Source organism: Lipotes vexillifer, unplaced genomic scaffold (assembly GCF_000442215.2).
Source record: "Lipotes vexillifer unplaced genomic scaffold, Lipotes_vexillifer_v1.1 scaffold418, whole genome shotgun sequence".
In the NCBI taxonomy this organism is placed as follows: domain Eukaryota; kingdom Metazoa; phylum Chordata; class Mammalia; order Artiodactyla; family Lipotidae; genus Lipotes; species Lipotes vexillifer.
Genome location: NW_006798629.1, coordinates 4,862,247 through 4,877,782, shown reverse-complemented (window position 1 = coordinate 4,877,782; position 15,536 = coordinate 4,862,247). Strand labels below are relative to the sequence as shown.

Here is a 15,536-nt window from a genome sequence, read left to right as displayed (position 1 = left end):
AACCCATGACTCCTCTGAATTATTTCCATTTTAAAATAGAAAATCTCATTTGTTAAATATGTAGTATAACCTTATAAAAGCCCGTGTCATCTGATTATTCTGTTTGGGACCTGGAAAGAGATGAATGTCAGAGAGCCAGTGGCCCTGACATTGCACTAGGGGAGAAGGACTGGAACCAGGAGTGGGGCAGACAAGCAGAGCCGTAGGAGGACCTGGAAGGAAGCAGTGGATTCAGGACTCTGCACATACCTGGCTCATCCCAGATCCCAATGATGAACTCAAATTTACTAACCTTTATGTAGTTTGCAGTTTAAAGTATAAACACATCTAATTTACTACCATTATCAACATGTTAATCTATAACAATCCCTTGAGGTCGTTACTCTTATCCTAGGCTTATGGAAACGGACACCTAAGGGGGAAAGACGTTTGTTGAAGTTAATTTGTCCAGGATTATAGAATACATTGCTAGAACTTACCCTGGGCTCTTCCTACACAAATTCCATGTAATTCTCACTACATGACCCAGAAAGATGAGGTCCAATATATAAAAGTTATAGACATTAACTACATGCTAAATAAAGAACCAATCTTCATATAGTAAATATTGAGTAGACTGAGTTGTTTGCAAACTTGAATGGTGTCAAGAGGACGAGAAATAAGGGGGGGGGGTAAAAATAATAGTTGTCATTTAAAAATTAATTTGATTAGAAAGGGATTCAAAGGTGTAAAGCAAAAGATAATTTTTTTTAGCAAAACCAGTATTAAGACTATAAAATATAACCTTAATCAGAGCACGACTTCAAATAATCATTGGGAACTAAAAAACTGATTTAAATAGTTAAGTACTTACATATTATTTTAATATTATAAATGTAATTTACTTTGACAAAGGGAACACAAAAACCTATACTTTAAGAATAGAAAGTAATTATTATTATCAAACTTTGGCCAAAATAACTGTTAACACAAGTAGAATACTGCACTCAATTAAGATTGTATATTTTGCTAAAATTGCAAAGAGGTAACGCCAGTTTTAATTACTGAAAGTAACCTGTAAGTAGTTCTACATACGTTCTTTTGACATCTTGTTCAATCATTGACCGAAGTTCTTTATCCTGGAAGAATTTGTTCCAAAGACTCTGAAATAAGGAAAGCAACCTATTTAAAATAATACCCCAAGTTTGCTTGACTTTTACGATTTCAATTTAATAATTAAATGATTAAATTTATCCCTCTCTGAGTTATGATTTTACATTGCAGATAGGAAACCTGAACCTGGAAAAATTTTTATTAAAATCTACTTTAATCTCAGAAAAATATCCTTACTCTAACATCAACTTTTTCAGTGATATTATTGTGTACATTTAAAATTTTCTACTATCTGTTTAAAGTGAATGATACTTTTACTGCTATGCATCTGCTGCTACCCCTACAACAACAAAAAGGTCCACCTGGATTAGAGGAGGCCCATTGGCCAAGTGGTCACACTTGAACCTGACCTGAACTGCCAACGCACTAAGAAAGATATGTAACGTTTTCTATTATGCTCTATTAGGTTTTATAATGAAATAGATTTTTATGTACTTTTAAAAATGTGACCTTAAAGTTTTAAAAATTGCTTAATATTTCATGCTGCTATACCATAGACTATATTATAATAATTACATGTGTCAGGAAAAAGAAATGTTAATGTTATGTAGAAAATAGAGAAAAAAACAAGTCCGTTAACACGGAAATAGGAATTAGAGCAGCAACTGAAGAAGTTACACAATCAATACCTCTGAGGTATTAATTACTCCTCGTGGGCCTGATCTTTTTCGTGATCTTTAAAAACTTGTTCACAGGTTCACTACAAACAGTTGCTTTCCTTCGTGTGACCTGGTCCTTCCAGGTAAAGCCTTCTCTACCTTTGTCAGGAAGGGAGGCTCTCCGCAGCCTTCCACTCCCCCCTGCGACCCTGGGAGGACAGTTCAACCCTCAGCTTCGTGCTCTTCTCTCTGACCCTCGGCTCTTGCAGGCCCCTGGGGCCTCTTCTTAGCAGTGCCCTTCCCCAGAAATAGACCATTGGCTTCCTACAACACTGTCCATACACAGCATGGAATAAAGCCCATCTGGTTTTAGGTGGTATAACACGTGGGGTAAAAAAAAATAATAATTGGTACGGTATAACACTGCTTTTGTGGTGATGGATAACAAGACATAAGCATACTCTTATGGGTAAAAGCGGTTGAGATATGAATAAAGACAAACTTTACCCCTTCATCCTGGGAAAGGGGATTATTGATCATCAAGTCTTGCTGGCCAACAACCTTCCTCGGGTTTGTGATGTGCTGGGAAAGAAAGAGAGAAAACACAAATGCAAAGATCAGAGGCTACTGGACTCCAAAGCATACTTAAGAAAACAATTCCATTAATTAAAGTACAACTTACTATTTCTTTAATGTTGCTATACCATGCTCTTAATTCTTTAATTCTATTTATCCACTGACTTTTATCTTGAGGAAGAACACAAAGAAAGAGCTGTCAAAAAAAAAAAGAGGAAACTTTCATAAAAATCCTAAGAAGTAAAAAGTCAAACTACGGCAAATGGCACCACCTGAAAACTGAAGAAGATATTCGTATTCATGTTACTGTTCCAATCCTCAATCAATTACATTTGGGGGTATTTAAGAAATATATAAATTTGGACAATTCCAAAAGTGAACAAAGGCCAAAGAACAAGATCCCCAAAGCTACATCACAAGGTGGAATCAACTTCCCCTCCAAATTTATAGTAAAAGTGAACAAGAAAAATTCACTGAGGTTCAAGTACAATTCTATTTTACATTCTTATATTAAGGGGGGCTGCTGGGGTGTATTAACAGGCGCAAGGTCCAATCTGTAGTTTCAAGGTTTCAGATCTGTCTTCAAACAAGCAGGTAAAGGACAGAGAGGAACCATCTGACGACACAGCCTGAGCACTGAAGCCGTTCCTTCTACAGCAGAAAACGTAATTTACAACTAGCAGTCTGCTCATGAAAATAACAAGCATTCTTAAAAAGACAAATTTGATTTAATTTAGCTTAATACAACATTAAAAAAAATCTGGGTTTGAGTTTATTTTTAGCCAATGAAGGAGACATTAAAAAGTTCAACAAGGAGCTGGGGGTGAGCCCAAACCTGTGTACAAACAGCCAAGCAGCACAACCTCTGCCTCTACTGCCTGCACCAAATGCAAGAAAAATGCACTTCGACTATTAAATCTAAATAATTAAATTTCAAACTGTCTACTACATTATGTGTTCCTTACTGTCTTCACCTGAAGGCTCCGTATGCTGAATTTGTGCAGATGAATCCTAAACAACTTTCAAGAGAAGTCATTTTAAAAGTGAGTCTCAATCTAAATTGATTCACTTTGAGAGAACAAAAAGGGACAGATTTCCGAGCGATGAAAGAGATACTGTAGCTCATCATCACTCATGTGGTGACTGATGGGCTTTCTCTGGAAGGAGACTGACCAAATCTCCCTCCACTTCTCCTTCTTGCTGCCCTTCTCTAGGTGTTTCTAGTACAAAAAATATGGAAAATCTTTTCCATCTGTTATTTGTGAAGAAAAAAGGGAGAGTGACTACATGACGGCACTTGATATAATAGGAGCCTGAAAAACATTCACACACACGCACACCCCCTTCCAGCAGCAAGGATTTCTGCAAATGCCCCTGGGGACCCGGAAGGCGTTGCTTGAGTTCCACGCCATCAAATGGGATGAAAAGACCGTTATTTCAAATGACTCCTTCACCATCGCCGGTTATCCAGGACTAAGGTGGTTCAACCTTATTAGCAAATGTCCTATGAAAGATAAACCTGGATAGCCAAAACCTCAAGAGTGAAGTCTCTTGGAAAATTCAGTGATCCCCCGCATGGGTGATCTTCCGGGGCATCAGGTAATGTGTTGATATACTGCAACTACAAACTGTAAATAAATATTTTCTTCTTACCTTCCAGCAAATGCTGCGGAACCTGCTGCTTCTCAGCTGCCCATTAATCCCCTTCTGCCTTACTGTTGCCAAGTAATTGTTGTTTACAAATAGTTCTTCCCATTCTTTCCTAGATGCAAGAAACCAAAGCATGGGGATCCTTTTGTTAAAATTCTCTGCTTGGAGAGGACTGCTACAGGAATTTAATTTTAAATAAGTCTCAGAAATGCAACTTTTAAAACGTATATATTTATTTGTGTACTGTTTCTGAACGCATGGCTGTCTTTTTGGACAGAGTTCTTTGGTAGATTTAATGAATATGTAGATCGCTATAATTATGCCAGCTACTGAAATTCATAATGTCTATGGAGGCTATTCCACTGCCTCTAAAATGATGGTACTGCAGTTCAGTGAATCAACAAGAAAAAAATGAATATTAATATAAGTATATGACTGCTTTGGCCATTGACAAAGATATACTTGCTCCAAAAATACACAACCAAAAAGTGAGCCATGGATCATATTGGCTTCTCACCTGAAATATCTCATTAAATCAACTCATTTTTCTTTCATATCAAGCTGGGCAATTATATAGAAGACTACTTTCTTTAGTTTTTAGTACTACTTACTATTGAAATCTCTGCAACTTCTTTCCACACGATCAGTTTTAAAATTTTAACAGGTGCAGGCAAATGTGAAAAAAACATCAAAAAAATTAAAAAGCCTCACTGTAAAAACTGTGAAAGGCAAGCTTGAGTACCCTGCCGCCTGTACCTATGGCTGAGGAGATAAACAACTGAAATATGCCTCCCAGGCATGCAGACACCAGGGGCCCAACACCTGTGCCTCATTAATATACAAGTAAATCTGCCCTACTGGGAAACAATTGGAAATTAATTGTCCCAAACCATTTACTGAGTTTGAATAAAGGAAGCAGACCTATATTCCCTGCCTCTGGTACCAAACTAAACATCAAGAATCATTTGTCAACAGTTGAGGCTACTGAGTGCAGCTTTATGAAATTTCTCTCAGATTCCATAATGCCACAATAAACTTATAATGTAAAATTTATTATCAAAGCTGCAAGCCTGGCAATCTCTTCAGAGACCAACTTGTGAGAGAAAGCCTCTAAACCCCTCAATCATCCTTCTCTGTAATGCACAGTTGTCGCCAGCCAGACCCCACTCATGTTCAGAAAGGAAAGCCATACGCAAGGCAATCTTAGAGCCGGTATCATAACCAACTGCACACCTAACGTGCAAAACCCTGACTGCAGAGCAAGCTGCATCTTCCCCACAGAGCTTTCCAGAAGAGTGGCCGAGGCAATGGCACGTTCCCTAATGCCACGAGCGGGAGAACTTCCAGCCTCAGCCCCACAGCACTGATCTCCAGCCGCGCCAAGCTTCTGCCAGAAGGGGCTTGTGGCTAAGTGTGACAAATGCGACACACAGGCCAACACTATGCTGGAAAGAAATAAATTCCTACCACTACTCCATGAAAATGTCTTCACGCTATTCATGAAAGAAAATAATATTTCATTTTGATTTCACTTGCTTTTGTATCATTAGTAAAACCGAAAATTTTTCATGCTTTTGGGCCATTTTATTTCTTCTTTTTTAAAACTTCCTTTCTGCAAAATGGAATAATAATAATAGCATCTACCTCAAATAATTATCATGAGAATTAAAATATATGAACAGTCCTTAGAAGGGGACTGGCATATCATAACATTTCACAAAATTATTATTAATAATAATTATAACACAGCTTTCATCTTGGTGTCTTGGGCTTACTGTTCTGAGAGAAGCTTTTCATACCTTAAAGACATCACACCTTTGTCCGCCATATATATGTTTGTTTGTTTGTTTGTTTTTTGCAGTATGCGGGTCTCTCACCGTTGTGGCCTCTCCCGTTGCGGAGCACAGGCTCCGGATGCTCAGGCTCAGGGGCCATGGCTCACGGGCCCAGCCGCTCCGCGGCACGTGGGATCTTCCCGGACCAGGGCACGAACCCGTGTCCCCTGCATCGGCAGGCAGACTCTCAACCACTGCGCCACCAGGGAAGCCCCCATATATATATTTTTTTAACACAATTATTTTGATTTTCAACACACTGAAGCTTTTTGTGTATAATTTAAACCTAACATTTATTTCCTCTTGATGCTCTTTCCATTGTTTTCAGGCTTAAGTAATTCTTAGCCACTCCAAGTTCAAAGAGATGTTCACTGAATTCTTGAGTTTTTGGAACATCACTTTAGTCCATTTGTATTATCTATCATATTTTAAATACATTATCCATTTCCCAACAGTTTCACGTATATTACCCACATCTCACAGTTCAAGTTTTGTTTTTATACAGTTTGTAGTAATACTCAAAGATGAGATAAAATACGAGTACAAAGAGCGTTACAGGAGCACATCTCCGAAAACGTGCCTATGTTTAAATAGCTTGTGGTCTATGAACAGAAAGCACAGACTTCAAATGGAATAATTTGTCCGAGACCATGCAGTTCCGTGGCCTGAAAACGCCAATACCTTCCTGATCAGAGAGGTAAAATGTGAGGCAATGACTCCTCCAGCCTCTTCCAAAATCAGCTCCTATTCACAAGTACCAAGACATTGTGAAAGTAGACACAGCTGGTGGCTAGATTCATTGCCATCTTGTCAAGTTCAGGAGCCTTTCAAGGTCAAGTTACACACCACTTACGTAATGAAGGATAATTATTTGTTAGCTCAAATAAGACCCTGTGCCTTGATTACTGTGTTGGTAAAGAATAAAGGAGACTGAGGCATGTGAAATGGAAACATTCTCTCTGAAATTCACAATCATTTAAATTTATTCATAGGTACTCATAGTTCCAATTAAGGCACAAATCTCAAACTGATGGAGAGCTCTAACAACAGAGATACTATATAAAGGCCACAAGAAAACGTATTAATTGTCTTTCTCTTCTACGGAATGGCTTTTCATTAATAAACTGTGATACAGAGTAAACATAATAAACATTTATTCAGTGCCTACTGTGTGCTTAGCACTCAGAGATATTTGAAAAAGCAATTTTAAAAAGTTAAAGAAAGTAGATGGATGTGTAAACCAATAATCATATGATTAAGGCAAAGCACTCTGGCAGTACAGAGGAGGGTGAAATAACTTTATATCTAAAAATTAAAACTCGGTGTAAAAAATGATAAATAGTATCCCCGTAGGCACTGAAATGCCACCCTAAAAACTGAGCTGTCAGAGGTTAAACAGTCTATAGAGGACAAAATGTTGGAAAGTTGAGCCCTTTGAAGGGAGCTGGAAAAAAATAAAAGTTTTTTCCAATTACAAATACAAATGGTGGACAACACTCCTGAACTCAGATGAAGACCTGGGAAAATAATAGTAAGTACTGAGGAGTCAGTGGTGGAATTTTGCAGTTTAATTAACAAAAATAAAGAAAAGGTAGTTGCTAAACTTTGTCTTACATAGGAAAACATACAGTCTGTCACGGCAAAAATCTAGCAGCGATGTTCTCAAAATGCTAAAAAAAAAAATCCATTCAAAAATGCTTTAAAAAAGCCCATTCAAAATATATAATATTTTGGGTAAATCACTTTTAACCTCTACAACAACCCTCCTGGGGTGAATAATTTTAACCCCTCCCCCCTCCATGAATGACAAAACTGAGGCCCAGAAAAATTAACTAAGTTGTCAAGAAAGAAATGGAATGAGAATTAGGAAAAGCACCTTCCAGAATAACATGGCTGAAAACACTAAAGGGAAGCATAATACTCCACACATCAAAGGACATAAACGGCCCCTGGCAACAAGGCAAGATAGGAATGCGACCTTATATTTTCTTTCTTACATTTTTAGAGTTTGAACATCAAGTCCAAAAGTATAGAGAGACGTTTTCACCAGTTGGACTGAGAAGGTAAGTCAACAGATACTGTGAGTGGTTTAAGAACACATGGGACATTTAGGTGCATAATCGCCTCAAATGGAACCTGGGCCTTAAAAACTCTCTGGATAACGCACTAGTGCCATCTAGTGGCAACGACTCTGCATTGCAGGCACTGGGTCCCTGAAAACGTAACCAGCATCTAAGCAAGAGGCAGGAATGGGCTGTTTCATCTCCCCTGCCAATGTCAGCAGATTAGTACTGGCTGCCCTGGAAGCACTGTGTTCAGGATTCTGAGAACACCTCTGTGCTCCTCAGGGAAGAACATTCATTGGTCATGAACACTACAATAATTTCTAAATAAGTGAAATTAATTTTTGCAGCAGCAATGGATGACTTTCATTTAAGAAGAACTATTTAGGTAGTTAAGGCTCTTGCAATTTTTTTTTTTTGACATGGAAATCAACTAGAATTTGCAGTGAAGAAATACAGCTGACGATCATAAGGAGATTAACTATTTCTTATTATATATTTTAATGTATTTTCCCAAGATACGCACATAAAATTAGTATGAAACTGGTTAGCAGCTTCTCAATTTAATTGTTTAAATACTTTCATAACCTAAAGAACGCAAAAATGACGAGGCAATTCTGGAATTAAAAATTTCTGAATTGTTGTCCCAAATGAGGATACACTAGATATACTTTATATGATGGTTTTACCCGATTTTCTGGCTTTATTTAGACAGGGAACAACATCTCTGTGGAGCTAACATAAGAAATCCAGACAATTACAATAACTGAGAAGAGTTCATAGACTACACACTACATGCTACTACAGACTAGTACTGAGTATCTCCAATACTTGGTCAAGAGGAGCTACGTTGGCTTTGATAATAAAGTTGCTGAGTGGAGCAGAGGAGGGCTCATCACCACAGGGAAGGTCAAGAAGTCACAGACGAGCTGGGGGCGGCAGGGTGGAACAGGAGCTCTCAGAGATGGCCCTGTGGTTTACAAGGTCACCAGTCAACCATCGTCACCTTGTCCTTGAGATGTGACTAAAGGAACAGTAGAACAGTAGAGGAACAGTAGACTAGTAGAACAGTAGAACTAAAGGCCAGGTCAAAGGAAGGTGGTCTTTAAGGCAGACAGGATGGGTAGAATACTTGAAGGTCAGGAACCACAGGTAAGAAAACTGCATCTGATGCACAATGGTTTATACAATTTTCTAATCCTAAAGTGCATGCCAGTATGTGGGGAGATTGCCATATTAATTACGATCATATTTGCTTTATCAAATGCAAAGGGAGAAAGGACACAGTAAATTTTTTAATCTGTATAGAAATATATCAGGGAAAGATTTCTCTTAATGAAAGGGCTGTACCATGATTCCAATATTCCACATAGAAGAGTATGTGCCTTTACACCATTTTAAAGGGGTGGTTTTTAAAATACTATTGAAATAGAACAAGGAACGTCTAACTTAAAAATCAAAGGAAATAGGAGAAGTGTAAATTAGGTATGTCAGCATCAGACTATAAAGTGTGGCACCAGATCTGGGTAAGCTACAACATTAGGACTGCAGGTGCCAAGATCAACCAGATAAACACTGATGTTATCTATAATTACCTCATTTTTAGCTTAAATCACAGGTAATGAGGGAACTCAGAGACTCTAAAAGGCAATTAGAAACTATACTGGCTTTTTTGCTTCCTATATCAGGAATTTTTAAAAACTTACTTTTATTTAAAGCTTTTTTTTCCCCCTCTATAATGAAACATCAGGGCATATTACTTATACATATAAAAACAAAAATAACTCACAATTACTCACAAGCCTAAAATGGATTTCTTCATATTTCTAGGTGAAAAATGTTCTCATGTGATGAGGCATCATTGAAACAAAGGCAACTGATAGTTCGACGTGTGGTGGTTTGTTAAAATTAACTTACAATGATGTTTTGATTCGGGTTTGGATTTAACTGTGAATTGAGAAATCTTGAGCTTCCACGTCAATATTCACAAGGTGGATAACAACTGAGTTAGCAACAGTTTTGGACTGTCAGATATAATAATCTTTTTTTTTAATGTATTGTTTTCTTCAAAATATAGTGTTTAAGAGCTTCTAAATTCAGGATCATATTAAAAGTACTCAACAAATGTACTTTTAGAAAAGAAATAAGAAAAGCTGTGTCACAAGGTTATAAAAAATTAAGCACATAATAAAAGCCATATTACTAATCAAAGGATCAAACATATAGAAATGAGGTGAGAAAAGGACCTCTTCCAGACAATCGCTATGAAGTTGTCTGAAATGAATGTTTTCTATTCCATGGTTTACTGATGTTTCTTATGTAATTAAGAAGTAGGAGAAAACCCTTTCTTCAAGACACCTCAGTGCAGACCTCCACCTTCTTGGCCCCCCTGGCCCCCCTGGCCCGCCCTCGTTTTCCTTGCTATTGGTGATAACCAGCATGGACTTGATATCTTATTTTCTATATGATAAAGAACTTACCACACAGTCTATGATGTAAACAATACTGCAATGGAAATACAGAATTGAAAACAAATTATTTTCTAGTCATTTAGAAGAAAGCATTTATTTCCCAAAATCTGATGCCCTAATTAAAAGTCAATCCTGTTTCTTAAACCATGTTTTCCAAGACTGGGTTGACTTGTAGGGAATAACACATATAGAAATACATGTACTTCTGAAATAAATACTTTCTCTTAAAAAGTTTTAAGTGGATTATATTTTAACTGAATCCATCATTCATTTGATGACCAGCACTATGCAACAGAACTTCCTAAGATGACAGAAATGTCCTCTATCTGACCATCCAATATGGTAATCACTACTCACACGTGGCTACTAAACAGGTGAAATATGGCTAGTGCAACTGAACGACAGTTGTTTATTGTCTTATTTTAATTAATTTAAACCTAAACTTCGCCCCATGTCACTAGTGGTTCCTATATCGGACAGTGAAACTGTTCTAGGATGATAAACCATTCATATATACATTCCCTTTTAAAGTAACAACTACAAAGGTTCAAGAGATGTAAAGATAAATATGCACATGATACATACTCATATAGTGTCCCTGGGGAAAGAAGACAGAAATACATTAAAAGCTAGACTATACAAGTGGTTAAAAAGTCAAGATGATTCCATGAGAGACATAACACAGTATAAAATTCACTCTGGGCTTCCCTGGTGGCGCAGTGGTTGAGAGTACGCCTGCCGATGCAGGGGACACGGGTTGGTGCCCCGGTCCAGGAAGATCCCTCATGCCGCGGAGCGGCTGGGCCCGTGAGCCACGGCCGCTGAGCCTGAGCATCCAGAGCCTGTGCTCCGCAACGGGAGAGGCCACAACGGTGAGAGGCCCGCATACCGCAAAGAAAAAAAAATTCACTCTAAGTAAAATCAGATATACATGTAAAAGGTTTTTTTCTTTTTTTCTTTTTCATCTCTTAGTTCACTGCCTCCCACTGTGTTTCTGTCTCCATCACCACTCTCTGCCTCCTGCTTCCTCCCACCTCCCTCTTCACTCACACACACACACACACACACTCTCATACAACACTCACACACGCTAACACACACATGCTCACACTCACACAACACGCTCACACTCACACATTAACACACACACACTCACACATACGCGCACACTCACACATACACACACACACTCACACACATAAAAGTTAGAAAAGCAGATCTTTAGTGATGACAGTGGTACATCTATAAGTTACCAAAAATGATCGATATTGGAAAGAATCAGACCTGAGATTTGGACTATGAGCATATTATAACCATACTTGGCAAGAGACTGGTTCAAAGATCCAGGAAATGGTAATTTAAAATGAAGATCAACGGACCATGTGATCAAATAAACTTTAATTCAAGGTCAACGTGTAGTTTATAATTTGTTAGACTAACGTACCTGGGAAAACAACTTTACATGGGCCCCTGGAAAAATAAGGAAATACCCCCAACCCCCGGGTGACTAGAAAACATCACTCATTTATAGTTAAAAAGAAAAAGAATGCACTGATTTTAAAAATCCATGCTTGAATACCTAATTTACCCAGCATGATGAAAGGACAATGTATGCCATTTTCTCAACTCAAAAATGTTGAGAGGGGCTTCCCTGGTGGTGCAGTGGTTGAGAGTCCGCCTGCCCATGCAGGGGACACGGGTTGGTGCCCCGGTCCGGGAAGATCCCTCATGCCGTGGAGCGGCTGGGACCGTGATCCATGGCCGCTGAGCCTGCACGTCCGGAGCCTGTGCTCCGCAACGGGAGAGGCCACAACAGTGAGAGGCCCGCGTACCGCAAAAAAAAAAAAATGTTGAGAGTACCAAAACATTTCTAAAACTTAAAGGAGTTTTTTTCCAGATTTGATATACATTTGGGGAATGCATGGCTATTTGCTTCTACATTAAATAACTCCACACTGCTTGGCTTTTGGAGTTTTCCATTCTGTTTTTAGTGGCATTTCTCTCATGACCATCATTTTCAGGCGATCAGCTATCGATTCATAAAATAATACGTTAGTTTTCAGAAATCCTAAATCTCCACCCCGTCACTTGCTCACTTCTTCTTTTTTAAAACCAAGACAACAAAGTAAACTCTGAACTGTCATACATTCTAGCCTATTTCAATAACATAAACTATATTAGCCTTTTTCAAGGAAAAAAAAAATGAGAAATTAGATAAGCACTTTAAGAACTGGAAGGGCTTTCCTGTGACTAAATCTACCTAAATAAACAAACTCTTTGGCTATTTTAACATTTTCCCCATTTCTAACTTTCTGATTACATCCTCCTTGGGTGAAGATATTAGAAATTTGACCTCTAAATAACTGATGTGTTACTGCATCTACAAAGAAAAGAGGGGAGATCCCTTTTCTCAACAGTAGACAGTGGAGACACTGAAGTGGAGGGATCAGGGTGTGGAGACCCGGTTCCAGCCCGCACGCTGCTTCCCATGCAGGCCTGAACACAGGTGGCAGCGGTACTTCTTGCACCGAGTTTTTGAAACAGCTGCTCCACATCACAGTGGAAGACGAGTGGTTTTCTCACGACCTCCTTGCCCAAATTAAATTATGCTTCATAAAAAATCCACTGTTAATATGCAGACATATTCTCCACTGCTGAAATTTTATGTTATTTGAAAGTTCATGTACTTCAAGGAACCCAAATCTAGTCCTGACTTCATAAAAGACCTTTCGTTACTTTGTTATTTGCTGTTCTGTTAGTTCATACATGTGATAATTCAGATATTCCCAAATGGATGCCACAAAACAATTAATTATACGACCACAGATATACCTTTATAATGAACAAGAGCGGGATGTTTTCGTAAAGTTGTTGCGTGGAATGCTACTATAAGATTGAAAATCAGCCCCGGAAGAAAATTTTCATTCTTTCTACAGAACTTTTAAAAATACTATAATTAGGAATGGTACCTAGAGAGACAGAGGCAGGAAAATGGGCTCCTTCTCTAGGGAGCAGACTCCATCAGCAGCTCAGGGGCAGCAGGAGAAACGGGGGTGGGAGCAGTGTTCAAAATGCCAAACAGACCACTCTGGCTCTCTTTATTTATCCTACCCCCTCCACCCTACCCCAGATCTCTCAGGTGGGAATAAATGAGGTCAGAATACAAAGGAGAGACTCAGGCTCTGGGCGTGGCCCCATGGTGCCTGTAGAGGAGGGACGGGCAAGCAAGGGGCAGGAGTTACTTTGGAGATTATAAATTTATTCTTATGAACCGAACAAGATCCAAACAACCAGAGCTCTGTGCCTGATTCAGTGACAGTGGGGCTCTACTACGCAAGGGAGCTTTAAGATCTAGAAGCATGTTAAAAACTGCAGTGAGAGTTAAGAGATGGTGTGCAACTATTCTGCTTTGCTTCAGATGGGTTCAGAGACTTGGTCATGTCATCCAAATTATTTTTCTAATCTGAACAAGTAGCTGGAAATACAGTCTTTGAAACTCCTTGAGAATATGTCAGCCAGACTAAACTACTTATATATCTATCTCAGAAAAGTGCCCATGGAACGAAAACTAGGTCCATATGTTCAGATGATACTAGGACATCTTTTTAATTTTCAAACATTCTCTCATTACCAGGCTAATTTTATTCCATAGCTGGTTTATTGATTTCTCCCTTATTTCTAGGCACATAATATTCACTCTCAATTGTAACATTATCAACTATTTCATATAATTTTGTGCAATTTAAAGATTCACATTTTCAACTCCCAGTTAAAATTTTTGATCACTGACTTAGATATATCAAACATCTATGATACACTGAAATCTACTGTCAAAATAGCAGTTCCTGCAAAGTAACAATGTCACCACAATGAAACAGTTATATGTAAATACCCATGTTGTATGAGTTTGTCACTGACAAATACAAGGCCAACTGTATTTGAGTGCCCCAAACCCCCAAAGAATGCATTGCTGCAGTAGAAAATGAAGAATGTCTTTGTTCATATTGTTCACCTCACGGAAAACTCCTGTTCATCCACTTTGTCTAGCAAACATATCCTTCCTCCCAACCACTACCCACCCTCAATATTAACTAGCCCATCTGGTATTCCCCTAGTTCTTGGTGAAATGCCCCCAAGATGACACCAGTCCTCATGTATGCTAGTTGCTTCCATGTCTGTCTCCCCTCCTAGATCACAAGTGCACCAGGAGCAGCGTCTTTGTTTTAATCTTTGTCTAGTACACTGGCTGGCCTGTAATGGGTGCAGAATAACGATCTGCAGAATGAATGAAGATATGTTAGGTCTCATGATGAACAACAACAAACTTTCATATATATTTGGGTTGGCCAAAAAGTTCGTTTGGGTTTTTCCATACACCGGAATGGAAATGGATGTTTATATATATATAGATAGATAGATAGATAAAATGTGTTTATATATATATATAAACAAATGTCAGAAAAGCACTTTTGAAAGCTCTGGATTAATAATAAATGAAAAAATAGGATTATTAATCACTGCCACTTTCCCTCAAAAGGCAAGGTAATCTGATATAGAAAAGAGACAAATATTAAATACTAATTTTATTAAAATATTCTATGTAAATTTCACCCTTAAACTATATCTTTGAGACGTATAAATTGTCCATCAAATCAAACATCAGAAACTTATTGCCACTTTAAAACTATATAGAATTTTAAAATACTTCCCTGGTGGCGCAGTGGTTAAGAATCCGCCTGCCAAGGCAGGGGACATGGGTTCGATCCCTGGTCCAGGAAGATCCCACATGCCAAGGAGCAACTAAGCCCTTGCGCCGCAGCTACTGAGCCCGTGTGCCACAACTACTGAAGCCCGCGTGCCTAGAGCCCGTGCCCCGCAACAAAGAGTAGCCCCCGTGCACTGCAACTAGAGAAAGGCTGCACGCAGCAACGAATACCCAACGCAGCCAAAAATAAATAAAATGAGTAAATTTAAAATACTTTTCTGAGATGAAGGCCAACTTTGTTAGGTGAAAAAGTTGATTAAAACTTAAAGGAAGTTTTAGAAAAGAGAGAAAAAAGAAAGAAACTAGTATTGTTACTCATTATGTGTTAGGTGACTGGTCCAGCAGTTCTACACATTTGTAGGTATGCCCTCTACAACTCTGTGATATAGGAGCTGTTAATACTCCAGCTTCAGAAATGAAGTAAT

General features: G+C 38.5%; 1 protein-coding gene across 1 annotated transcript in view; it reads right to left on the bottom strand.

Moving 5' to 3' along the window:
• The window catches only part of TBC1D5 (TBC1 domain family member 5), a 358,157-nt gene that overhangs the window by 259,029 nt on the left and 83,592 nt on the right, over positions 1-15,536 (bottom strand). The window contains exons 3-6 of the mRNA XM_007470644.1: positions 3,981-4,089; positions 2,434-2,523; positions 2,259-2,333; positions 1,075-1,142 (exon numbers count right to left, since the gene is read on the bottom strand). Coding sequence (XP_007470706.1) covers positions 1,075-1,142; positions 2,259-2,333; positions 2,434-2,523; positions 3,981-4,089 — 342 coding nt within the window. The remainder of the gene's footprint in view (positions 1-1,074; positions 1,143-2,258; positions 2,334-2,433; positions 2,524-3,980; positions 4,090-15,536) is intronic.